The sequence below is a fragment of the Salmo salar genome, chromosome 20 (assembly GCF_965601325.2).
Source record: "Salmo salar chromosome 20, fSalSal1, whole genome shotgun sequence".
In the NCBI taxonomy this organism is placed as follows: Eukaryota; Metazoa; Chordata; class Actinopteri; order Salmoniformes; family Salmonidae; genus Salmo; species Salmo salar.
In genome coordinates, this window is record NC_138310.1 from 64,942,867 (window position 1) to 64,968,535 (window position 25,669).

The window sequence follows — 25,669 nt, forward strand, 5'->3', positions numbered from 1 at the left end:
CCCTTGGCCTTCTCATCCAGCCCCCCTCACCCCCGAATTCCTTCCCTCATCTCGGTCCACCGACTCCTCCTCACCTCGGTTCCCTGCCTTCCTCCCCTACTTCTCCAGGGTTCATCACCCCATTCCAGACGCCACACACAGCCAGGCCTGCATACTGTCCACACGCACGCACACGCACACACACAGACAAGACCACTCTCATCCCTAGATGTCGTTTTCCTGGAAGACTACTGGTATGCCTATGCAGAATGGTGGTACACCCAGTACCTAGGGCCATGCTGATATGACCATCTGAAATGGGGAGTTACCTTTGGCTGTTGTTGATTGAGGGCACACCTTGGCAATGCCCTAAGAGCATAAACATGTTCTCAATGTAACCAAAGTGAGTTTAAATGATGTAGATTGAATGTGATCCTTGGCATGTGGCTCCACATGTTTTTTACACTCATATCTGTGTTGATCATGATCTCATATACCTATGCATGTCAGTGATTAAGTATATGCCCATGAGTCTGTGCCTTGCAAGGAATGCCCATAAGAGTGCTTGTGTGACAGGCTTGGGGGGACGGTGGTGGGGGCACCCACCTTCTGTGCCCCCTGACATTACCATGCTGGGTCAGGGCACCAGTGCCCGATACCAGACACCTCAGACCTTTGCCATTTGATTTGGGGTGTTGCAGGGGGGCAAAGTGAGAGTTGGCACACTGCCAGTAAGGTCCTGCCTTTTCAGACCACCCCATCAGAATGTACCCTGGGCAGAGGCATCTCTGCCCCGGCCTCGGATCCACCACCCTTGCCTCTCCAAGGCTCAGGACAGGAATACACCTAGCTGGGGCACTGGGACATTCAGTGTATATCATGTTGGTACACAAGCTTCCCAATGAAATCACACCAAAGAGAAGTTTGCATTACAGTTTATAGTGAATTTATGTATTTGAATAGAGATTCTTTTGTGGCACTGACCGTGTCAATGTTCTGTGTCATAATGTTCCTATTCATTGAATGTGAAGGTGGTGGCGCAAGTAGAGCTCTAGATTTCAGGTACAGCGTTCTCTCTTTTACATTTCTTCTATGTCACGAAGCAAGTCGCAGCAAGGTGCTGGCTATGGATCCATATCCAGATATGTATGTAAATTATACAATGATTTCACATGCTGTTGAATAGTGTATCAGGAAACGTGCACACATGGTGTGTGTCTCTGGCTGCTCTTGCTCTTGCTGACAGGGTAATTGATCTGTTCAGTGTTGCATGTGGACCTAATATGATGCATGAGATTCCGCTGAAATTCTTACTTCCACATGAGGTTCTTGTCTCTGTTCCATGGGTCTTTATTTCAGAATGCATTAAAAAAGATATGGTAATCATCATTGACATTCAGTGAAATCTCAAAGAAATATTTCCTGCGGAGGTGATAAAAGCTGGACTTTTTTTATTTGTCTTTCGGAAGGTAAAATAGCTATCTCACTCACCTCAGGTATTTGATGGAAGCCGAATCACAGACTGCGTTGTGTGAGCTGTCGTTGTCTGGCACAATGTGGTGAAACTCTTCAACACAACACTAGGGGCTCTATTCAATCCGTGGCTCTGAAGAGATTGGCGATTAAAGGCAACGTTTCCGTGGTTACGGAGACTGCATTTGCAGTAAACGCTGAATATGTCGGCGCAATCGGAAATGACCTTTAAATGTGAACTGCTCTACAATGCAGATATTCTTTGCTATGGATTTAATTAAGTCTGGTGCTGAAAGACTATCTTATTGATGTGGATGGATTCATTCCTTAAAAGTGACAAGAAAAATAAAGTGACAAGACAGCCGCTTTGTGAAACCATTATGCAATTCATTTTTATTGCCAAGTTGATTTTGAGTATAGAAACAAACAAAAACATAACATTTTCACAATGGCTTAAAACAAATAAAAGCCTTATCAAACATGATTTATTTAGACATTGGAATTAAAGAAAATAATGATAATATCCCACAATTGAAATGTACACAAAACAATTACCTATAAAACATTTAGACATGCAATAAATACATTCATTTCACTAATGCAAAATAAGAACAATATTGAAAATGTAACTTAGAAAAATACTGTTTGGTTTTTTGTTTATTGCTTTGTATTCAAACCCTTGGTTTTTATTTTCATGAAAGCGCTTGAAAAAACTGAACTATTTTAAATTAATAAAATAAAAAAATACTGGTGTGCTTGTTTAGTAAATTAAATTCCATTATCTTCCTGGAAAAACCAGAATAAAATCTGATGTAAATTGGTGAAGTTTTACTGTAAGTTTAGTGCCTCTGTCTTCCCCTTTCCCTATTCAGTATACATGCCTGTTGAACTTTCCATCTCTGTAACCACAAATTCAAATTCTATTTCCACCTCAATCACCTCAGTAAATCCACCATTTCTATATGGGATCATATTGGTTGTGTGTGTGTGTGTGTGTGTGTGTGTGTGTGTGTGTGTGTGTGTGTGTGTGTGTGTGTGTGTGTGTGTGTGTGCGTGATATAAATGGGGAGTGTGTGTAGGAGAGTGTGTGTACCCTGTGTGACATTCTGGCAGGCGTCTCAGTGTGTGTTCAGTTCAGGCCGTCAGTAACATTGCCTTTTCTTTAGTAATGACTTTTTCTACAAGAACCGACACTCCAAAAGGAGCAGGGAAGCCTAATTAAATCTGACCTAATCTGGAACAGCCAGTCCTGAACAGTGACAGGGCAGTCTGCCATCCGTGTGTGTGTGTGTGTGTGTGTGTGTGTGTGTGTGTGTGTGTGTGTGTGTGTGTGTGTGTGTGTGTGTGTGTGTGTGTGTGTGTGTGTGTGTGTGTGTGTGTGTGTGTGTGTGTGTGTGTGTGTGTGTGTGTACACTCATACATGACTATTAGACCCCGGGTTAGATCTGAAACGGGTACTTTAGGAGAAGTACCGTAAATGAATAATATCATTAGAGTCAAGCCTTGAGAAACGGCAATATGATATTCTAGATTAAACGGTGTCCACTTAAATCTGTCTTGTCTGTTGATCAGGTCTGCGGTCTGACTATTTCACTGCCTGGTGGAGACAGAACGCTCCAAGCAAAACATACTGAAGAAGACATGGGGCAGCCACTAGCCACACCACTCTCCTCTGCTTGAACAAAGACTGTCTGTCTCTATCATGTGGAGACTGAGTGATGATTTGAAGGCCTGGTAAGAAGACACCAATGCTGAGGGATATCAGACTGAGACGCCAACATGAAAACCTGACGATGCAGCAGCTCACCACCAATCAGTTTTTTCTATGTTGTTTACTTAAGCTATGACTGGTACTTTAACTCTCTCATTATTTATTTCTCTCTCTCTCTCTTTCTTTCTTTCTTTCTCTTTCTTTCTCTCCCTCTCCATCTCAGCAGATGACTTGGCTGGTGGAGCTGTGGTCCGGCTCAATTGTGCAATTTCATCCACTCATGTTTACTTTACTGGCATCTTTCTTAGCATATTTCCCCCTGAACATTTCCTTCTCATAGTATCCTGCATTTCCTCAATAATAATGCCATTTTATCTGCCTTTGTAATACACTTCCTGACTTGAAAAGCAAGTACATAATAACGTCATCAAATGTATTTGGCCCGTCATCCTCAGTATTGTAACACATGCCATGAAGTTCATTTTGGAACTTGATCAGGGCGTTAAGAAAAAGAAAGTAGTTGTTTGCGTAAACATTTAGACAACTGTCTTCTTCAGCAGGAAAAACAGCTGGAAGTGACTTGATCATGGGAGAGAGGGGGAATAGGGAAGGAGGAGTAGAGGAGGAGGGTTGGCGGCGTGGGCTAGTGGTTCGTGCTGAGTGTCAAGAAGAGAGCGGGAGACAGACAGAGAGGTGAGGGGAGAGCAGTGCTTTGAAGTAATGTGGGAAGAAAAAGTGGGAGGCCAGTGGTTGGATCAGGGAGAGACGGAGGAAGAAAAAGGAGGACAAGGAGGAAGCAACGTGGGCGAGGAAAGGCGATTGAGGGGGGTTTTAGGGGGTCACGAGGGTAATACAAATCATAATTCAATGATTTCTCCAGAAAAGTGCAGTTTGGGGGAATAAATGGAGGAAAGCAGCTGCTTGTAATAAAGACCGTTGAAAGTGTCAATTCTCTCCCTCCCTTCTAATTCAAACAGGTCCACTGTGGGAACAGCAGAGAAATAACACAGATGGACAGGTGCATTGTGGTCACTCAGCAGATGCACACGCACACCAGACATCAGAGTAATTTACATAATCTAATGTACTGCAGGCTTATTTCATAATAATTGACATATGGATCAGGCTTAGGGTTCAAATACCAATACATGTTTCCGCATGAGTTTATAAGATTCCCCCCAAAAAATCACAGGAGTAAAAAAATTAAAACCTCAATATGAACATTGACCAGAAGAGTTACAACAAGTCTGCATTGAATGCTAGTATTAGTATTGCTTGTTTTTCTTATAAGGCAAAGTCAGCCTGCAAGGCAAGAATGAGGCACAGAATATCCCAATTAAATAATTCTGAAAATATTGTCTCTGCATTAAAACTGACAGAGCTTTATTTTTCTCCTGTCTTGTATTGAGCCCTAGCACTGTCAACAAAATGCTAACGTTCTCTTGGCAGATATTGTATAGTAAATGTTAACTGTAATAGTGGTGATATGGAGGGAGGCTGCTCTTCTTTTTCCTAACCAGTTATGTCATAGAGAGCCCTCTTCTGAACTGGCTGTGCTAAAAGTACACCACAAAGTAGGATGTTTTCTTTGGTAATAAGCTTATGAAAGTGGTTGTTAAAAGACCAGTGCAGTCAAAATCGTGATTTTCCTGTGTTTTATATATATATTTTTCACACTACCAGGTTGGAATAATACTGTGAAATTGTGAAAATTATGAGAATGCCCTTTTGGTGTAAGAGCTGTTTGAAAAGTTTTGGTGGGATGGAGTTTTGGTCAGCCTAAATTAGTTAATAGACCAATAAGAAAGAGAGTTCCAAACCTCTCTGCCAATAACAGCTAGTTTTCAGTTTTCCCCTCCCCACTCAGACCCCTCCCAGACAGACTTGTTTGAGAAATTGCTCTTTGCTAAGAAGCTTCTTTTTATTTTTTTACCATTTCGATTGAAAACAATCACAGTAAGGTACTTAATTGTTACCCAGAAATTGTAATATTTAAATAAAAACGGCTGCATTGGACCTTTCTGGAAGTAGAGCACAGTAAGAACAGCACTGTACAATATAAGAGTGGACAGGGGTTTCCTCCCGTTTAAATTTTTTTTAAAGAAAGGAAGGAAGGAAGAGGGGAAAAAGAAGATAGGGAGGCTCTTAACGTTTTCTGAATGGAGAGGTTTAGAAGTAAGATCAGTCTTTCATATTTAAACAATGGGCTCATGTCCACCCTGCTGAGCTCTCCATGCTCCTCTCCCTCCCTTCTCCCTCCCAATCTTTATCTGTGTCTCTATCGGTCTGCGAGCAGAAACACACTGCACATCCTGCTCAACACTAAAGCCCAGCCAAGAGTTCACTTCCTGCTCCTCCACACCTCTGCTCTCCTTCACACCAGAACTATTCCCAGAGCATACATTAACAGCCATTCATATACTCAAATAACATGTGGACACAAACAGACAACCCAACACTTCTCCCTTTAAACTCGCATGCACGCACGCACACACACACACACACGGCCCCCCTGCCCCTGAGCAAGGCAGTTAACCCAACTTTACCAGGCGCCGAAGACGTGGATGTCGATTAAGGCAGCGCCCCGTACCTCTCTGATTGAGAGGGGTTGGGTTAAATGCGGAAGACACATTTCAGTTGAATGCATTCAGTTGTGCAAGTGACTAGGTATCCCACCTTCCCTTTCCCTTTATATAAAGCGTAATTTCAGAACAGTAACGCTGAACATTATCCTGCTCTCTCTTCCTGTACAGATTCGGAGTGTCAGTGGAAACACATTTTTTCTTGTTTTAACGGTGCAAAAAAAGGAAAGTGGGAGATAGACTTTCAGTGATATTGAACTAATGAATGAGAGAGAATGAGCAGGAGAGATTTATATCCCCACCATCGACATCCACTTAAAATGGGCTGTTACCTCTTGTCTATGGGACTTCACATGTCTGTGGTCCAACCTCATACTGCCATGATAAATAGAAGATTGAAATTGTCCACTGCCCCTGTCATTTAAACTAGTTTATTTTGTTATAACAAAACAGCTGGAGACTATTTTTCTAAATTAACTTTGGAGACAAGTGTGGATTTTTGTGTTCCACGTAGGCTGGAAACAAGCTAGCTTAAAGTGTGTTTGTGTATGAATACACACACACAGCCTTAGTCTGAGTATCATCAACATCAGCTCACAAACCCCCTCCAGAGAAATGGGTCAAACATCTTCAGGCTATAGCTCTCACCCACTCACAGCCCAGCCGCTGTTTATCAGTTTAGGGAAATCGTGTGCAACCAAACACGTCACTAAACATTAAGGCTTCGGGTGAAAAATAAAATACCTAATTCACATAGAGGGTTTATATGTTTCTTTGGAACCAGAGGTATTGCCTTAGGTCTTGTCTTACAAGCCTTATCAACATGTACATTTGTATATTCTGTTGAATTAAAGAAGATCACCAGCTTGACTTTTCCTTATTAAGATAATGTCATTGGTCTGAACCACACAAAGCCTCTGAGGGCAGTAAAATAGGAACATTTACAAAAAATATTAAGATAAAAGCAGAAAATGTTAATATCACATTATCAACAAAATTGTAAGACAAGTAAAACATCTCATAACCATGAAATAACCACAAGTTTAACACAGGACTATTGTCCCTTCAAAATAAAAAATGTCCAAATAAAAATGTGTGTAGATCTGTATCTGCTTGTATCTAAGTGTGTACGTGTGTGTTTGCTTGGTTGATTGCTGTGTAGCTAAAGTGTTGCGTCCCCATGCTGGGTTCAGTCCTGAGGTAAGCACCAGTTTCACTTTGCTTTGGTTCAAAATCTAAAGAAAGAGAAAGAAAATATGGGACAGAAAAACACACCTTGATATGCTCATTATGCTACAGAATAAAGCCCTTCAATTAATGTTGTACATTAATACAATCCCACAATACTAGGGCTTACTGTCTCAGTCTCCAAGCTAAGGTTTTAAGATTCACTAAGTCTATCACAGTGCATTCATGGCTTTAGTCTTCACATTAACCTACTGAGGTTGGCATTGGCACTATAGTGGTCAACAAACTCCAATCTGACACAAGGTCCGACAACGTAGAAAAAGAAAAAGCCAGCATGCTCCTTGGAATACATTTGTTTTTTAAATTGCAAAACAATAAGTGCGTTCAAACCCATAAGTGCTGATTGTTTTCTAAAGGATCTGGTCAGGTGATATTGAGACATGCTACTGTACTGTATTGTGCCATGTTTGATAGCCTGCTAGCAGAGAGGCAGAGAGGCAGAGGAGGGCAGATGTAGGACTCGGCAGTACTCGGATGTCTTGTCATGGTGTGGATCAGAGGGGCTGTATGGCAGGCATGAAATGGGCCGTCAGGCCAATAGACAGTGTGAATTGTCAGGGAGAATGTGAGATTTCACAGGGATTACTGGAAGACTGGGAGGCCAGCAGCTGGGGTGTGCTGTGCTGTTCACCCACAACGACGGCCCGGCCTGCCGCCGCACCACGAGCAGAGCACTGTCAGAGGCAGCTAGCGCCCAGCTCTCATGTTCACAACGCCGTCACATTAGCAGCTCCCAGTCCCTGTGTGTGTGTGAACGTGTGTGTATTAGGGCAGCAGCGGAGAAGTCACTCTGGCCTGTCAATGATAGCACGGCCCTCTATCTCTCAGACAGAGTTGTGACTGCATGGGGGTGGTCAAAAGGTTTTAAAGTGGTTAGTACTATTTATCTGCAGTATGGGACAATTGTCAGTCCTGATTCATCATCTGTGTTAGAGGGAATTGCTGCTATTGGTAGTGACTGATTGGTGGTAATTGACTCTAGCCTCTCGGCACTGACTTGGATGGCCTCTCTGTGCTCTCCTCTGGTGAGTTGTACAGCTGCACCCACCATTGTAAATATTACACAATGTCACAGGCAACACCCATGCTTAGTCTACACTCCACACCACTGGATGTTGAAGCCATGGAGGAGGATTGGCGTGTCATCAGTTGGGTATGCACCATGATGCGTCCCAGTTGTGAAATCACAGGGTTGTGCTCCTCGCTACTTTTCAATAACAATTTGAAGGCACTGGGATGCAAGTCAAAAGAGAGGTTATGGGTTCAAAGGGTTATGGCACTGGGTGTAAGAGTCAGTAAGCTACTATTATTTAATATGAGTCTCTCTGTACACAACATCATGATCATGAAGTACGTAACAACGGTGGAAAAACAAAGCATAGATCACTTGACTTAAATGGCGGAGCGAATGCTGTCTTCCGTTATTCACTCCCTCATGACTAGAACAGCTGGAGCATGGGGTAAGACTGAACAGGAAGATACAGAGGAAATCCAGTACCCCAAAAACTAAATGAAGTGGTCCAATCACTTGCAAATCCCAAAGGTTTGGCTTTTTCTTTTGTGCAGCGTTCCTTTCAGTTCTGGACAGGAGCCCTGAATCATGTCCATATGTGCTTTTTTCCATGTTATATACATTTACAACAGTAATAGTACAATAGTACATTTAGTACACAGGTTTAGGGTCTGATTGCAACACTTTCTTGCAACAGTTTCTTTGGTTTTTCATTACGCATAAAAAAATAAATAAAAACAATTGCTTTTTGGTTCTCAATTTCTTTTTGGCTCGGTGGTTTAATAAAAAAAACCTTGTTTACGTATAGATCAATTCTACACTGTTTTGAGTGGGTATTCCTTGGTCAAAATATAATAGAAATAGCACAGTTCCTCTAGGAAGGTTTTTGAAATGCATATAATGCAAACTTTGGAAAGAAAGGCACTTATAGGAGTCTACACAGATTGTGTGCATTCTTTAGGCCAGGTATTGGCCTTAGTCTGAGGTGCAGATACTGATGAAGTTGAGGTGAATGACGTTAGAATACTGTAAGTTAAGTTGTGTGCACACAGGACCGTGTGGTAGCCAAGGCCATCTTAGCTGGGGGAGTAGCGGTCAATGATACGGGAGTGGGAGTCAGAGAGGGACCCTGGGGGAGGGGGCAGGGCCTGGATCCCCAGGACATCCATCTTGTCATGGTGGTTGAGGCGCAGGTGTTCTGCTGCCAGTTTGGACAGCGGGAACAGGCTCTCCATGGCATGCTCTGCCAGTAGCTCTGAGGCCTTCTCCTGCTTCAGCCCCAGGTGCTCTGCTGCGTATTTACTCAGGGGGTAAATCCCCTCCGCAAAGTCTAGCTTCAGCTTGCCGTCGGCCGTCAGAGCCCCTCCGGCCCCCCCACTGCTGTGCATCTTCATGTGGCTGATGAGGTTTCGCTGCTGGGCGAACTTGCCCCCGCACACCTGACACTCGTAGGGCTTCTCCCCGGAGTGGATGCGCATGTGCTCTGTGAGGCGGTACTGGCGGGTGAAGCGCATGCCACAGTGGTCACAGGCAAAGGGCTTGAGTCCCAGGTGGCTGCGCATGTGGCGGGTCATGGTGCCGCGCTGGGTGAACTTCTTGCCACAGATGCTGCAGGGGTAGGGCCTTGTCAGCCAGTGGGTCTTCTCGTGCTGGCGCAGCGTGGCCGGGTCCTTGTAGGACTTCTCACAGGAGTTACAGCGATAGGGTCTGATGATCTCCCCCAGGACCCCAGGGGTCAGGCTCTGGCTGGACTTCACCTCCAGGTAGGACAGGCTGCCCAGGCTGCCGTTACCGTTGCTGTTGCTGCTGTTGTTTTTGGGGTTGCTGTTGCTGCTACCCATCTCCCCTCCAGAGTACAGCTCCTCCTCTGTGTGGGTCTCCACGTGGGCGTTGAGCTGCTCAGAGCTGGGGAAGCCCTTGTCACAGGGGATGCACACGTACAGGTTGTCCCCAAAGCTCTCAGGCTCGTAGGGTAGGTGGAACCTCCCCATGGCCCCTGTGGGTGATGGTCGACCCTCACTACTGCCTGTCTCCTCACTGCCTGAGCCACTCTTCTCATCCTCCCCGTCACAGCCCACCCTACGGTAGCGATCATCGCTCTCCTCCCCTGCCTTATGATGGTGGTTGTGATGCTGGTGGTCTTGGTCTCCGTTTCGACCCCCTTCCTCCTCATCCTCCTCATCCTCTTCATCCTCAGCTGTGTATGACAGTGGCTCATGCTTCACCCAGCGGTAGATGTTGCCCACCTCCCTGCTGGGCTCTCCAGCCTCTGTGGGGGTGTCGGGGCTGGGGGGGCATGGGTAGTGGTCTGGACCTTGGGAGCTGGAGCGGTGGAGGTGGGGCAGGTGGGGCCCGAGGGGCTGGTTGAGGTGGGGGTAGGAGTGAAGTGGGAGAGACCCAGCCTGATCAGCCGTTTCCATCTTTTCTGTGGGGTAGGCCCCGCCGTTGGCCCCCAGCATGGGGCTAGTGCGGCCGCTCAGCCCCCCCTCCCGATCCTCATCGTTGTGGGGCAGGGCATGAGCCAGGTGGGGGTGGGAGGGCGTGTTCTGGGACTGGGAGTTGGGACTCTTCTTGGAGAGGTCCAGGCCATAGATGGGGGAGCAGTTCCTGTCAGAGTGGGCTGGGCGCAGGCTGGGCTGGGCAGGCAGGGCTGAGGGTGTGGAGGGGAACACCTGAGGGCCCTGTGAAGAGGTGGGGGCATACAGCTCCCCTGCATGGATGGCATGGGGGTGCAGCGGCAGCTCCTCTAGTGGTGGGGCACGGGGCGTGTGGGTGTTCCCAACTCCCCCTGGGTAGCAGGACTGAATAACAGGGGTGGACACCCGATACCTGCCCCCTCCCCCTAAACCCAAACTATTGGGGCCCATCTTCCCATACCGCAGAAAGGCAGGAGTGGGGCGGAGAGGGCACTTCTCATTTCTCCTCAGCTTCTTCTTACACAACGCCACTAAGTCCAGCAGCTGCAGATAGCTAGCTGCAGCCAGCACGGCCCCCAGGTTGGGCTCTGTTGGGGAGCTGGGGTCTCCTTCGGTAAGGCGGCCCGTGTAGATGTAGTCTAGAATGACCCGGAACACCCCGGGACTCACCATCTCGTGGTCTAGGTTGATGAGGTTGTCATGGACGACCAGGGACTTCAGGTAGAGGCTGCTGGCGGCCAGAATGTTCTTGTGGGCTCGGAACAACGCGTTCTGCACCACGATGATGACATCACACAGGAAGCCCTTGGTGCGCTGGGTGTTGAGTTGCAGGAGGAGGTGCCTAGCATGACTTGGGACTTCCATGGCATGGAGCATCGTCGTCAGACCGCCACCTAAAACAGCAGATATCTGTAAACGTCATGCAGTGCCAGTAGTATCAGTCCACAATCAGTCAATATCTACTATACATATTTTTTTTATATTTTCTAATATGCTTGCATGACATTGTGGTACATTCTCCAATTAGTTTTTGTCTTCTTTTTATCTATTTAGGTGAGACATTTAAAACCAATTTATTTTTCATACATAAAATGTAATCTCATTGCTGACAAGGGTCTGATTTGGCATCTGTATATAAATCTACTACCGCCAGACATCTCAATCTTCAATTCCAATTTACTGCATGCAGTCAATTCAGGAAGTAAATAACATTTAAAAATAAAAAAAATCCCAACTTTCCAATAAACTGAGGTGTAGAAGCATTTTTTTTATTATCAATTTTTGATTTCGGAATTAAAATCACTTCCTGAATTGACTGCCTTCATTTAGAATTGACCCCAGCCCTGCTAATAGCTGAACTATGCCACTGTATCCCCTTACTTAACTTGGTTTCGGATTAATTGTATTGATTCCATGTAAGGAAAAGTGAACAGATTGGCTTCAGTTTACAGTAAAGGCAGCACACGTAGGAGTCGCTCTTTAAAAGTGATCTATTTCTATAGCTGAGCAGCAGTTGAAGGTTTTGTCATTATCAGAAACTCAAGTGTACACATTCACTTCCTAAACTGCAATGCTAAGAGTGAGAGAGAGAGAGAGAGAGAGAGAGAGAGAGAGAGAGAGAGAGAGAGAGAGAGAGAGAGAGAGAGAGAGAGAGAAAAAGAAAGATACAGATATGGATATGTTTTCTTGTTGCCGGCTTCCATAAAAAATATTCCAGAGGTGGGGTGTGCAGTGTTTTAAACAAAGCAGAGAGTGAACATTTTGCAAGTATGATGAACAGCAGGTATAAACCTGTGGAGGGAGAAGACGAGTCCAAAAAAAGATGTGTCTTTGAGCTCCCATTCGGCCCAGTCATATAAGGAACTCTGATCACACAGGGTGTAAATCAAGACAAAATGAGAAGGTCCAATGGTTTAACTTGAGATGAACTCTGGGATTCTAATGTGCACACACATGCTTCTCGCATACCAATACACACACACTCACTCAAACACATACACTCAAAAGTTGTGTATTGTTGTACTAAGGCTTAAGTAAACATTATTAACTGAACAAATTTAGTAGGATGCATTGTTCAAACATTGGTGTCTGAGGATATTTTACTGATGAGATGAAACAGTTTGTAACTGTCCCTAAGGGCTTGGTCTCACTGATGGGAAACAAGCAACTGAATAAATATGTCCGACCGTGGTCTTCCTGACATAAGTTCATCATCTTATTGTTTATGTCATTGACTATAAGCCCCCAGTCAGAGGGAAAGGGAAGCATGAGATTTCAAGCGGACATTTAATGACCTACTGAGCCCTCCTTAAGACAGTATTCTGCCCACTGCTCAACCAGGCCCTGCAAGCCCTCTGCACACCACACATAAACATATCAAGCAATCCATCTAAAGAAAAGCAGTTCATGTGGTTCTATTACAGAGTTGTATACCCTGGCTGTCTCATAGCCTTCCATTCCTATCATTTAAAGACACACCTCAGTCTTAAGGAGTTTTCTGTGTAGTTGTGTTGATATATGTTTAGCATTACCCAAAAGTAACTTAGCCATTTAAAACATGGTCTCGTTTTGGTGCAATAAAACCCATAACCTAACCATTTACAGGTTTCCACTGCTGCTCTCTTAAACGCTGCGGTCTTTCATTTCTCCCAGGTCATATTTTACTAGAAATTCCACAGTATGAGGAGCAAATCAAAGAAAAGGAACAGGTAATTCAATATGGCTCCTATGAAAATTGATATTCAGAGCGATTGATAAGTTATACATTAACAGCGCAAAGAATTTCAGGCATATATCTGAGCACTGCGCTACTCGACGGTGCGCTGTGCGTAAAGCTTAGCCCTCATAGGCTTTTACGCATGAGGTTGGGACAGGCGTGGATGTGTCCCCAGGGTGAATGGGAGTGCACCATACACTTTTATTCTGTCACAGCAGGCTATACATGGCCTGAGAGAATAAAAAGGCAGCATGAAACAGAGATCTAGGCTACTCTGTCCCCTTTACGCGCTTCGACAAACATACCACCACCTTATGGGATGGCAGCCATCAATTACTTAATAGGGTTTTACTTCAATGTTTCAAAGGTAGAGCAGAAAAAATAGCAGGCAAATATTTATATACAAAAAAATAATAATAATCTGGAAACACTGTCAAATTTACAAGCGCACCTGTCCAACGCACGAGATTGGGTTTGCATGTATGGCACAATTATGCTTTACTTTGCTTAGGTTCGTTTCCGTTTGTTTGATTGCTATCTTACTTGGATGTTTTATGAAATCGTTATCATATCACACATGTAGGCTACAGACAGGCACGCACACGCGTACGCGCACAGAGGCACACACAGACACAGAAATGATCTATGGTCTAAACAGCTAGATAAAAAATAACCTTGCATGTGGCAGCGCACCGGGCTCCACCACTAAATCCCTGTTTCTCTTGCAGGTGCATGAAATATCAACGTGAATCCGCTTGTAACCTATGCGTAAAGGCGGGTTTGTCATTTTCTGCATCGTTTGGATATATCAATTGCAAAAATAAAATGTTAAATATTAACACATTTAAATCCGTTATTTGAAGAAAATATTAATTGCGGGGCGAAAAATTAATTAAAATGAAATATTATTAGCATGATCATTCAGTTAGAATACACGAATGAACTGTGTCATATCTGTAGAATTTGTGTAATATGCACATTGTGCTTTTTCTCTTGTTGAAAGAGAAGGAAGTGTTACCAAAATAAATAATGTATTAAAAACTTTGTCTGAACATCACGCATTAACAGTTAGGCTACTGTATCCTCCTGTCGGCCTATCAAAGACAGCCCTCAAATCCACTGAGCCAATCAAACGTTTTAAAACTGTGAGAGAAGCATCTCATTGCAAGTTTATATTCATTACTCAAATATCATTAACCTGCACAATATAGGATGAGGCTACTTTATTTTTCATATTTTTCCTCTCTATTTCTTTCTATCTCTCTCTCTCTAACCTATAGATTGTTTATTCTCAATTATTACAAATGTTTTTAAATCATTTGTAAAATGTATCATCACAATGAGTGATCTTTTGGAATATGATTAAACAGTAAGTGGATATTGAAGGTTCTTGTGTCTGTTATGTCCATTCTGAATATTTTCCTGTAGCATGATTTGTTTCCCGGGTGGTTAGTTATAGGTGAGTGCTAGATTTGGTATAAGGGTGACTTGGTGAAAAACAGTGCTTGAGTCATCTTGGGGACAGTTTGGTTTCCATGATACCTGTGTTGTGTCTGCGTTGTCACTGCTCTGGTATGGGGGTGAGGCTGGGTTTAGACTGAGAGGGTCTGCTCTGATATGGGGGTGAGGCTGGGTTTAGACTGAGAGGGTCTGCTCTGGTATGGGGGTGAGGCTGGGTTTAGACTGAGAGGGTCTGCTCTGGTATGGGGGTGAGGCTGGGTTTAGACTGAGAGGGTCTGCTCTGGTATGGGGGTGAGGCTGGGTTTAGACTGAGAGGGTCTGCTCTGATATGGGGGTGAGGCTGGGTTTAGACTGAGAGGGTCTGCTCTGGTATGGGGGTGAGGCTGGGTTTAGACTGAGAGGGTCTGCTCTGGTATGGGGGTGAGGCTGGGTTTAGACTGAGAGGGTCTGCTCTGATATGGGGGTGAGGCTGGGTTTAGACTGAGAGGGTCTGCTCTGGTATGGGGGTGAGGCTGGGTTTAGACTGAGAGGGTCTGCTCTGGTATGGGGGTGAGGCTGGGTTTAGACTGAGAGGGTCTGCTCTGGTATGGGGGTGAGGCTGGGTTTAGACTGAGAGGGTCTGCTCTAGTATGGGGGTGAGGCTGGGTTTAGACTGAGAGGGTCTGCTCTGGTATGGGGGTGAGGCTGGGTTTAGACTGAGAGGGTCTGCTCTGGTATGGGGGTGAGGCTGGGTTTAGACTGAGAGGGTCTGCTCTGGTATGGGGGTGAGGCTGGGTTTAGACTGAGAGGGTCTGCTCTGGTATGGGGGTGAGGCTGGGTTTAGACTGAGAGGGTCTGCTCTGGTATGGGGCTGAGGCTGGGTTTAGACTGAGAGGGTCTGCTCTGGTATGGGGCTGAGGCTGGGTTTAGACTGAGAGGGTCTGCTCTGGTATGGGGGTGAGGCTGGGTTTAGACTGAGAGGGTCTGCTCTGGTATGGGGGTGAGGCTGGGTTTAGACTGAGAGGGTCTGCTCTGGTATGGGGGTGAGGCTGGGTTTAGACTGAGAGGGTCTGCTCTGGTATGGGGGGGGGCTGGGTTTAGACTGAGAGGGTCTGCTCTGGTATGGGGGTGAGGCTGGGTTTAGACTGAGAGGGTCTGCTCTGGTATGGGGGTGAGGCTGGGTTTAGACTGAGAGGGTCTGCTCTGGTATGGGGGTGAGGCTGGGTTTAGACTGAGAGGGTCTGCTCTGGTATGGGGGGAGGCTGGGTTTAGACTGAGAGGGTCTGCTCTGGTATGGGGGTGAGGCTGGGTTTAGACTGAGAGGGTCTGCTCTAGGTTAAGAACACACTCCACACTTCCTATCCACGCCTTCTGCCTGTCTGATTTTCAGGGAACGACTTTGTATGCATGTAGGTTTACCATGTTTATGCAAAAATTCCAGATTCTGGTATTAATTAGAGCAACTTCCTACACAACAATATTGTTCTGGGACATCAGTGTTGTGTTTTTTCGTTTGAGAATGGTCTATTTCAGGCACATAATAATAAATTAACGTTGCAAAGAAAAAAATGTCTACTTAATGATCGCAAATTAAATGTTAATTGTGTTTAATGCATGCTTTATTTAGTCTATTCTAAATTAATGTTTCGAGTAAAAACGAACATTTGGGGAAATAGCTAAACTGTTTGTTTTCATGCTGTGAAATACTATCGATCATTGCTGTTGTCATTTGGTTTACGGGGATAACATGAACCCTGTCAAACCACAAGGAAAAACTGTGAGCCGCTGAACTCTATAGCTTATAAGGCTTTACGTAGCAGGATATTTTTGTGAATGGGTTGTATAAAAGCAGTAGAGCATGAAACCTTATTTAATGAAAACCACACTTGAGGCTTTATAAGTAGCCTACGGGGTGGGTGTCCTGTGCTTAGCCTAAACAGTGCAGAGAGATGGCTCGAATTATATCGACATTGTTTGATTTTAGACAAGGCCAGAGACATTTGCATTTTACACTTCCTCTATAGTCAGAAGGCTAGATAAGGGAGTTTAGAGGTTTAAACACAGCCGCCAAAATGAGTCCGTCACCTTATCAACGCAACCTCGCCTTTATCTTGGATATGAATTTGATTCGCTCTGTCGTTGACTTCCTTATAAGGGGCATTTCAAATGAGACACTCAGCTGAAACTCCCGAGCTGCGCACCTCGTCTCTCTAGAATACAGACCCCCACATTTCCATTCATAATCCCGCCGTAGACATCCCCGTTATTAAATGTGCCTACTTCTCAGAGCCACAGTGGTAGCAGTTGTCAAATTGACAAAACGATCCCTTATTACCATAATTGTTATAGCGATGTCTCAAAAACCGAATCAAAGGACTCAAAGCCTATCGATGGACAGAGAAAAATGGTTCCTCAAAAAATATTTTTGTATTTGTTTTATAATAGGTTTGTGCTGTTAGTTTCCTTGTCACTACTAACTTGTATAAGAAAGGCCAACAATACTTACTTAAAAATATGCCTCCTTTTTTAAACTATATTTTGCCTGCAGTAAAATGTGTAAAGTTGTAAAAGATAAGTCTAGTTTTATGCAACATGTCTTAATTAAATCATTAGATTTGATTGAATACACACCGAGAGGGGAAGTAGGCCTATAGGCCTTCAAAGTCCTTCTAACAAAATAGATTCGCCTACTCCTGAGCCCTGTCAACTTTTTTAGAAAATGTAATGATATGTCTACTCAATGCGTCCATTATGCTATAGATCTTTACAACATGTCTTAATAAATACGTCGTGTATTACGAAATGGACCATTTGAGAAGTCATTTGTTATTCAGGTTTATAGGCCTATTTTCTTTAAAGATAGGATACATTTCCCACAACAACAAAACAATTTGAACATGATATTCATGATTTAGCTATTCTAAATCTCGCCTTCTCTCATCCCTACTCTTGTAATCTTGTCCTCGCATTAGAAAAATCACCATCGTTATCTCAGTCAGATAACCACACGAGTCTACACTAAATCCCCTCCACAATGTACAAAGGGAAATTCAAGTAGCCCTACATTTCATCGAAATAACTGTAGATTAGTGATTGCCTATGACATAGGCCTATACATGCGTAACGTGTTGTCAATATTTTTTTGATTGTTTAATTTTATTTCATACACTCTCTGTACACTCTCTATCTTCCCTGTGGCTCAGTTGGTAGAGCATGGTGTTTGCAACGCCAGCATGGTGTGTGCAACGCCAGGGTTGTGGGTTCGTTTCCCACGGGGGGCCAGTACAAAAACAAAAATGCATGAAATGAAAATGAAATGTATGCATTCACTACTGTAAGTCGCTCTGTAGTCTGCTAAAATGACTAAAATGTAAAAAAAAAAAAAATGTAATTAGTCCGATGCTAGGAGAGCTGTGATCTATAGCTTCACGGTGGTGTGGTGTGAACTCTGCACCGAGACCCACCGCATCAACCTACCTCTGACTGAGGATGAGGCATCATGCTGAACAGCCAGAGACTGAACTACACTGTTTTCTGTATAAAACTAGATAACTACACAACCATCTGATGGCAATAGGTGACATATAGGTTAGGCCTACTTCACAGGAAATAATCCAATAGAAATCTTACCTTGTTGTAGCTTTACAGAACTTAGTCCAGTGATCCATTTATTAGCATGATACAATTATGTAGGATATTCGTAGTTTGGTAAAGTGGAAATGAGAATGTTTGAATTAAACAAAATATATTGTAAGCAACCATTTCTTATTACAAACAAAAATATATAGACTAAGAGGTTCCATCGCAAAATTAGGACAACGAGATTATGTTTTGCTTTAAAAAATACACACAAATTAACCAAACACTAAACGCGCGATAAACCCCCTTGTTCACATAAAGATAGCTAAAAAGCTAAATACTATCTATATCTGGTCTCAATAATGTTGCCTGATCTGTAGCTGTGCTGGACTTTAAAAAGCTGGTATTGAAACATTACCTGGATGCCCGATCTCTTCTGCCATCCGATCTAAGTCTCCCTTAATGATCATCTCAACAGTCTTTTGGAGTAATTTCTGACGTTTCAACTTTGAACTGCCAGCCTCCAAAAACCATGCCAGTTTTCCAAGCACGACTGCCAACTCTTTTTATTATTAATTGCTATGAATTTCTTGTTACTCTCTTCGTCCTCTCTCTCTCTCTCTCTCGCTCGCTCTCCCTGCCCCTCCCTCTCCCTCTTTCTCACCCCTTCCTATAAAAAAAATACGTGCTTAGTCCACCATCAGTTTCCTCCTATTTTATTTTTGTAATTTCCTCGGCAATTTTTTTGTGTCGAGGCAATAACGTGCGCGGGGATGATAATGGAGCCTCTATGCACCCTAAGTGTTTTAGCGCCCCATGTGATGTCAGTCTTTAATAAAACTAAAAGGTAAACTCGAGGGCAGGAACTAGAACTGACCCCCACTTGAACTTCACAACACATCGCGGCTTCGTCTTAAAGAGACAGGTCTTTATTGTATATCACACGGCCCACTGCAGTCCTACACTGAACTGAAGTTTGGAGACATATGAGACCCGTAACAAAAATGCATATTGTCAACAATTAGACTATGTGGAAATAGCCTACACAGCGATAGATGATGGCTGGTTTATTCATATACCATTTGACTGAAACTGATCTAAAACACTACACCCTTTTAGTTAATGGATATTTCAATTAAACCTACTGATAAGGTTAATCTTATGATAGTGTTTAAAATGGTGTACTAGTCCTAGTGAGTGAACCTTTGATATCCTATACGGATGTGACATTCTACAGTCCGACCCCCATTGGCTAACTAAGAGCCACCTCATCATTAGAGTTTGGTGTCTAGTGTTTGTAGCCCAAGGCCTAACGAGTCTCACCTGTTTACGTAAAGACAAGCAGACAGGAGCTTACAGTAAGTAAACTGCCACGGCCCATATCCTGCGAGACTCCGCGCACTGACAGAGGTGGGCAGGGAGGAGCAGAACTCTGTCCCCTGATATTTTTATCCATCCATCAAATATAACTATAAGGTAATCCTGCAACCATACACTATATAGTAACCTAGTGGTGCAGTCATTGGCCTTTGTTTTCGCGCGTAAACGTTATTTCGTGCGTAAAACGTGGGCCTATTTTGGAACGGAAAAGGTACCTCTATGTTTGGAGTAGGCTAAATATATACGCAGTAACAGGTGATTAAGTGTACACATAAATTGTACTGTAAATTAGCTCAAAATAATTACAATATATATTCATCATGAAGCTGTAAGGGTTGTTTAGGGCTTTTATGCAGGTTTGATTTTGTTTTCAGACCTATAGTAATTTCAGTGTTCCACACACAATAGTACACACTTCTGAAATTGATCATGTTTGTACAATAACAAATTATTGTAGCCTAGGCGTTGCTATTTTTAGTACACAGTTATAGTTGCACTATTATGTTGGCTGACAGAGTCTGAAAATCGTGAAATCTCTCTCAATCAGCTTTTGTCATTTACATCAGTTGTGAAACTTTTAGAAGCTGAGCATATGTCAAATTATTTTTGTTCCATCAATTGACTATATGTATACAATCTTTGGCTACCAATTGTAAAACCGTTGTTAGTTGTCACTGCGAATGGGGCTTTTGCCCTTATCGCGAACATCTTAATAAGTTAACAACATTATTTTGAATTACTAAGGCATGTTTCCTCTCTCGAATCGTTCCAAGAAAAAATTGCAACTTGTCTTCAATAGATTTTTTCAGATAGGCCTAGAGATTCTCACGAGAGATTTTGTTTTTAAAAAAGTTTATAAATATATACATAAGTAGAAGAGTTTTTATAGCCTATTGCCTTCACTGACTGAATGCACCTAAAGTCACAGTAAGTATCCAGACGGGATGTCAATATGCATGAGGCTAGTGGAGGGCATCGCGCTCTCTCGCTCTCTCTCTCACATCTGTCATTTACCCACCTCGGACTCATGTCTGGTGTCGTGGCCGTTTGTGAGTTCTCCTCCTCGGGATTCCCCCATCCAGACTTCCACGCTCACTCGCCCAAAATTCCGTGCTATTACCAACCTCTTCCGTGCTTTCTCCTGTTCTCTATCACTGCTCGCCCGTTTTCACTGCCCCGCACACTCTTTTATTTCTCACGTGCTATAGTACTATATCAGACACCTCTTCAGATTTTGTCGGGGTCCGATCAGACCAAGGTTTATGGCAGGGTGAATGCGCCCACAGCGACACCCAATGGTTGGCATTCTAGGATGTAATGCGCAGCAGTAGCAGCCTTCGTTGCGTAAAGGTACCGTCATTCACTGCTAAACCAGTTCATTTGCACTTTGTGCTTATATTATATTTGGAATTATGAAAAATCCATATTACACTATTGCTTTGTTTTTTCAGTGTATATACTTTCTCCATACTCCAAGCCGTATGTGAACATTTTCTGTCAGATTCACTGTATTACCAGACATGCCAGTGTAGTGGGGAAACCTCAATGGATGGCGCATAGAACACATCACCGCATCAGTAAAGCACACAAAACCATACCGATACCAGTCATTATTTGTTCCAAAACTTTCTAAATGTGATGTCATTTTTTACCTTAATGGCACAAACATGGGCAAATATGGGCACAATACTTTTAACTATCTATATAATCGATAATTTAAAAAATATTAAAACTGTACCAAAAAACATGAACCTTTTTCGCGAAATTGGATGGATTATTAAAATCAGATACATTGAGGTTAATATTTTGTTCATATTAACATATCCTGTCTATTTTAGATAATCTGTTATTTTGAACAGGAAATTATATGTCAACTTGTTTGTAAATGCATGAGTCTAAACTTCTCATTTGATAGTGCTAACTACCAAATATTTAGCAGGTGTCTAAAATACATATTTACTGTACATGACAGAAATCAACAAGGTTTCCATAAGACATTTGATTAAGTCGATTTAGTTATTTTGGTCAGTCAGTGAGTCACTGAAAGTGAGTTTCAATCAGTCTTATCTTTTATGATCACAACGACTCAACCGTTCCCTATAGAAGATTCTATAGGCATTGCTGTGGATTGTGACTGCTCCCTCCAACACCCAATCCTCCCATTGTCTGAGCAACACCAATGTGTTATGATAAGAGTATGTTAAGGGTTGCTACAGGTTATTATGAACACCACTGGACGGATCCCTGATTATTTCACCATCATTATTTTGTTGCTGGGCTTTAGACAAAAGATGTTGATTTAGTAGGGCACTTACCGGGCAGGAGCCTATTCACGTCTCAGCCAACGCGTGTTGTGGTATTTCAATCACAATAGCAGCTGACAATCTTCCTCTTGGTATTATCCAAGTTCAAGATGCTGCTGTTTCATTAGAGTGGTCAAAGTCACTCGAAGCCTCGGGCCTAGCTTGGTGGAGAGGAGAGAGAGGAGAGGAGGTATTGTCTCTCACTTCCAGGTTCCCATGATGAACTGTTGATAACCTCAGTCACAGTGGTGGGCAGAATGGAACCAGACAAGGATATGGGCCATCTAAGGATCTGTGAGAGAGCTTCGATACATTTTCATAGTATAGTACAATAATATAACATGGGAATACACCATTTTATTAATTCAAATGTTGTTGTTTTGTTTTGTTTGTAAAACACATCTTAGTATTTGTACTGAATATCACGGCATAAGAAAAAACAAGACTGTCAAAAAAGTGGGTTGTTGGATAGGCCAACATTACATTTCTCACTTCTCTTCCTACTCTGGCTGGTTTGGTTAGGTAGACCTAAAGTACACTTCTCTCTTCCCTCCCCTCTCTTTTCTCTCTGTTTGGATATAACAGTGCTCTTCCCAGACAGGGCCTTATCTGAGATGTCGAGCACTCTCCAGAGGCCTGCACTGGACATTTAACTTCAGCTTTTTAAAAAACAATTTACCATAATCTGGTGTGCGACAAATCTAAGATGTTGAACTGTTAATGAACTGAGAAAGCTTCCAAATTGCTGGTGTAAGCAATGATTGAATTAAGGACTGTGTTTGAGGAGTGCTGAGCTGGAACACGAGAGAGAGAGAGAGAGAGAGAGAGAGAGAGAGAGGAGAGAGAGAGAGACAGAGACAGAGACAGAGACAGAGACAGAGACAGAGACAGAGACAGAGACAGAGACAGAGACAGAGAGTGTATGCAGAATACATGGCCACTTCCTCCAGGACCACACTTAGGAACCAGACCTGGAGATAAACAGCTACAGGCACTAAAAAGTCAGCTGTCACCTAAATCACACACCTCCAAACTTACACTGATTATACAAAACATTAGGAACACCTTCCTAATATTGAGTTGCAACCCCTTTTGCGCCTAGCACCTACTACCATACCCCGTTCAAAGGCACTTAAATATTTTTGCCTTGCTGATTCACCCTCTGAACAAGTAACATCAGTAAGGGATCATAGCTTTCACCTGGATTCACCTGGTCAGTCTATGTCATGGAAAGAGCAGGTGTTCTTAATGTTTGTGCACTCAGTGTATTTACGACTGTGTCAGGGCTGCAATTTTGTGTGTGTGTGTGTGTTTTTAGAGCAGGGTTGGATCAACTTGGATGGATGTAGACCCAACATGAGTTAGGAATTCTTTGCAGAAAGTTGTGAGGAGGAGATATGAGGGCGCTAGCCCTCCAAGGCTCAGAGCACCTTGTTTCAATTTGCGCTCAGAGTGACTAATAACATTCCAATCAAGTTATTATTGCTCCATTATTGTCTGGCAGGTGGCCTGCTGCAGTCAAGACAGTACAGAGCAGAGCAGAGCGGGAGGGACCAGGGGATAGAATGGTTCGCCTGCAGCCATCTTAGCAGTTAGCACCCCACCGCCCTACACCAGACACCAAGACCAGATGAATCTATCGTCACTCTGCTCCCAGTCCAACTTTCCAAGGGTCTTTCTTTCCCACTTTCTCTATTTTTCTCTCTCAGGGCAGTCTGCTCATCCTCCCTCTCTCTCTCTCTCTCTCTCTCTCTCTGTCTCTCTCTCTCTTTGACCCAGGCTCATCATCCCACTCTCCCCTCTCTCCTGCCCTCCCTGTGGACAGGTCCTTATCAAATGCACTCCCCCTGGAGAGCCAACCCTACACCAGAGATTGAACGGTAGGCTCAACATTGAATCACACCCCTCTCTTAAGTCAATGTAATGAGCAGCTTTGCGACAGGTTTAGAGGATAGGCGTGCAAGGCATGTCATTTGAATGTCCTGAGCTGTTGTGTGTTGTTTGGTCGCTATTCTAGTTCACCCTCTGTCTGTGGTGAGCAATTATCTTGCCATATAAAATCCAGATTAGAAATACTCATGGATGAGTTATGATTATACAGGGATAGTAGGGGATTCACGTCTCAGAGAAATGGCTATGGTAAGAGTAAATTGGTGGCATTGAAATGTCTCTGCAAATCATACTGCAGATGTGTGAAAATGTATGTTTATCATAACATACGTTTGATATGTTTATCACTCAAGGTGGAAGTGTTGGTTGGGGTAGCTCCAGAGGTGTGCAGCTGCCAGTCCTGTCCCTCAGGGCTGCTCCAGCACCTACAGTTTGTTAGTTCCTGTGGACCATCATGCAGGGGGAGTATATTGGTAACCCCAATGAGTGTGTGTGTGTGTGTGTGTGTGTGTGTGTGTGTGTGTGTGTGTGTGTGTGTGTGTGTGTGTGTGTGTGTGTGTGTGTGTGTGTGTGTGTGTGTGTGTGTGTGTGTGTGTGTGTGTGTGTGTGTGTGTGTGTGTGTGTGTGTGTGAGCAGGCCAGCCTGCTGGGTGTCTGTGGTGCACATGGCTGTCCGCTGAGTGGTCTCTGCTCCTCATTAGCCTCACACAACATAGCCCTTCCCTTCTCACCTACTCTTCCTTCTCACCCCCTCTACCTCTCACCCTCTCCTTCTCACCCCCTCTTCTTCTCCTCCTCATCTCCTTTTACCTTCCACTAACAGAGCAAACTTTTGTTTTCAGTGTCCTACGCACACCACACACCCGCTCCACCCCTCCTCCTTTTCTCTCCTCTCGGCCGACTAAATCTCTTTTCCGGCTTGATACTCGCTGAAAACCATATGGTGTGTGACATCATGAGGGCAGGAAGCAGGGAGAGCTAGCGAGAGCAAGAGGAAAGGGAAGAGCAGAACAGAGCAGGAAAGAGATTGGCTTGCCAGGTCTCTGCTTAGTGATGTCAGCAGATAGGCATTCTGGGAGGCCCGTTGGGGGGTGAGCAGGTTGGAAGTGTTTTTTTTCTTCACATTTCACTCCCACCTGGATAATCAGGGAAGAGAGGGGGAGGGGCATGGACTGGAGGAGGAGGGGGGAGGGAGGGGAGTTGAAGAGGGAGGGTGGAGGGGCATGGAGTGGAGGAGGGGGATGGAGGGAGGGGAGTTGAAGAAGGAGGGTGGAGGGGCATGGAGTGGAAGAGGGGGATGGAGGGAGGGGAGTTGAAGAGGGAGGGTGGAGGGGCATGGAGTGGAAGAGGGGGATGGAGGGAGGGGAGTTGAAGAAGGAGGGCGGAGGGGCATGGAGTGGAGGAGGCGGGGGGAGGGAGGGGGGAGAGAGGGGAGGGGAGTTGAAGAGGGAGGGCGGAGGGGCATGGAGTGGAGGAGGGGGATGGAGGGGAGGGGGGAGAGAGGGGAGGGGAGTTGAAGAGGGAGGGCGGAGGGGCATGGAGTGGAGGAGGCGGGGGGAGGGAGGGGAGGGGGAGGGGAGTTGAAGAAGGAGGGCGGAGGGGCATGGAGTGGAGGAGGCGGGGGGAGGGAGGGGGGAGAGAGGGGAGGGGAGTTGAAGAGGGAGGGCGGAGGGGCATGGAGTGGAGGAGGCGGGGGGAGGGAGGGGGGAGAGAGGGGAGGGGAGTTGAAGAGGGAGGGCGGAGGGGCATGGAGTGGAGGAGGCGGGGGGAGGGAGGGGAGGGGGAGGGGAGTTGAAGAAGGAGGGCGGAGGGGCATGGAGTGGAGGAGGCGGGGGGAGGGAGGGGAGGGGGAGGGGAGTTGAAGAAGGAGGGCGGAGGGGCATGGAGTGGAGGAGGAGGGGGGGAGGGGAGGGAGGGAGGGAGGGTCTCATGGACTTTGT

General features: G+C 44.6%; 1 protein-coding gene across 4 annotated transcripts; it reads right to left on the minus strand.

Annotated features, from left to right (window-relative positions):
- Positions 1 to 1,818: 1,818 nt before the first annotated feature.
- Positions 1,819 to 20,819, minus strand: LOC106581167 (hypermethylated in cancer 1 protein). Of its 4 annotated transcripts, none has more exons than XM_014163041.3 (2): positions 20,556 to 20,819; positions 1,819 to 11,331 (listed from the first exon to the last, which is right to left on the minus strand). In XM_014163041.3, exons 1-2 carry the CDS (start codon positions 20,613 to 20,615, stop codon positions 9,082 to 9,084), a joined length of 2,310 nt encoding a protein of 769 aa, XP_014018516.1. In that variant the 5' UTR covers positions 20,616 to 20,819; the 3' UTR covers positions 1,819 to 9,081. The 4 variants fall into 4 exon arrangements, with proteins under 4 accessions (XP_014018516.1, XP_014018518.1, XP_014018517.1 ...); XM_014163043.3 differs by having other exon boundaries at positions 1,819 to 11,315; positions 20,556 to 20,815; XM_014163042.3 differs by lacking the exon at positions 20,556 to 20,819 and adding an exon at positions 18,576 to 19,640 and having other exon boundaries at positions 1,819 to 11,315.
- Positions 20,820 to 25,669: the final 4,850 nt, after the last annotated feature.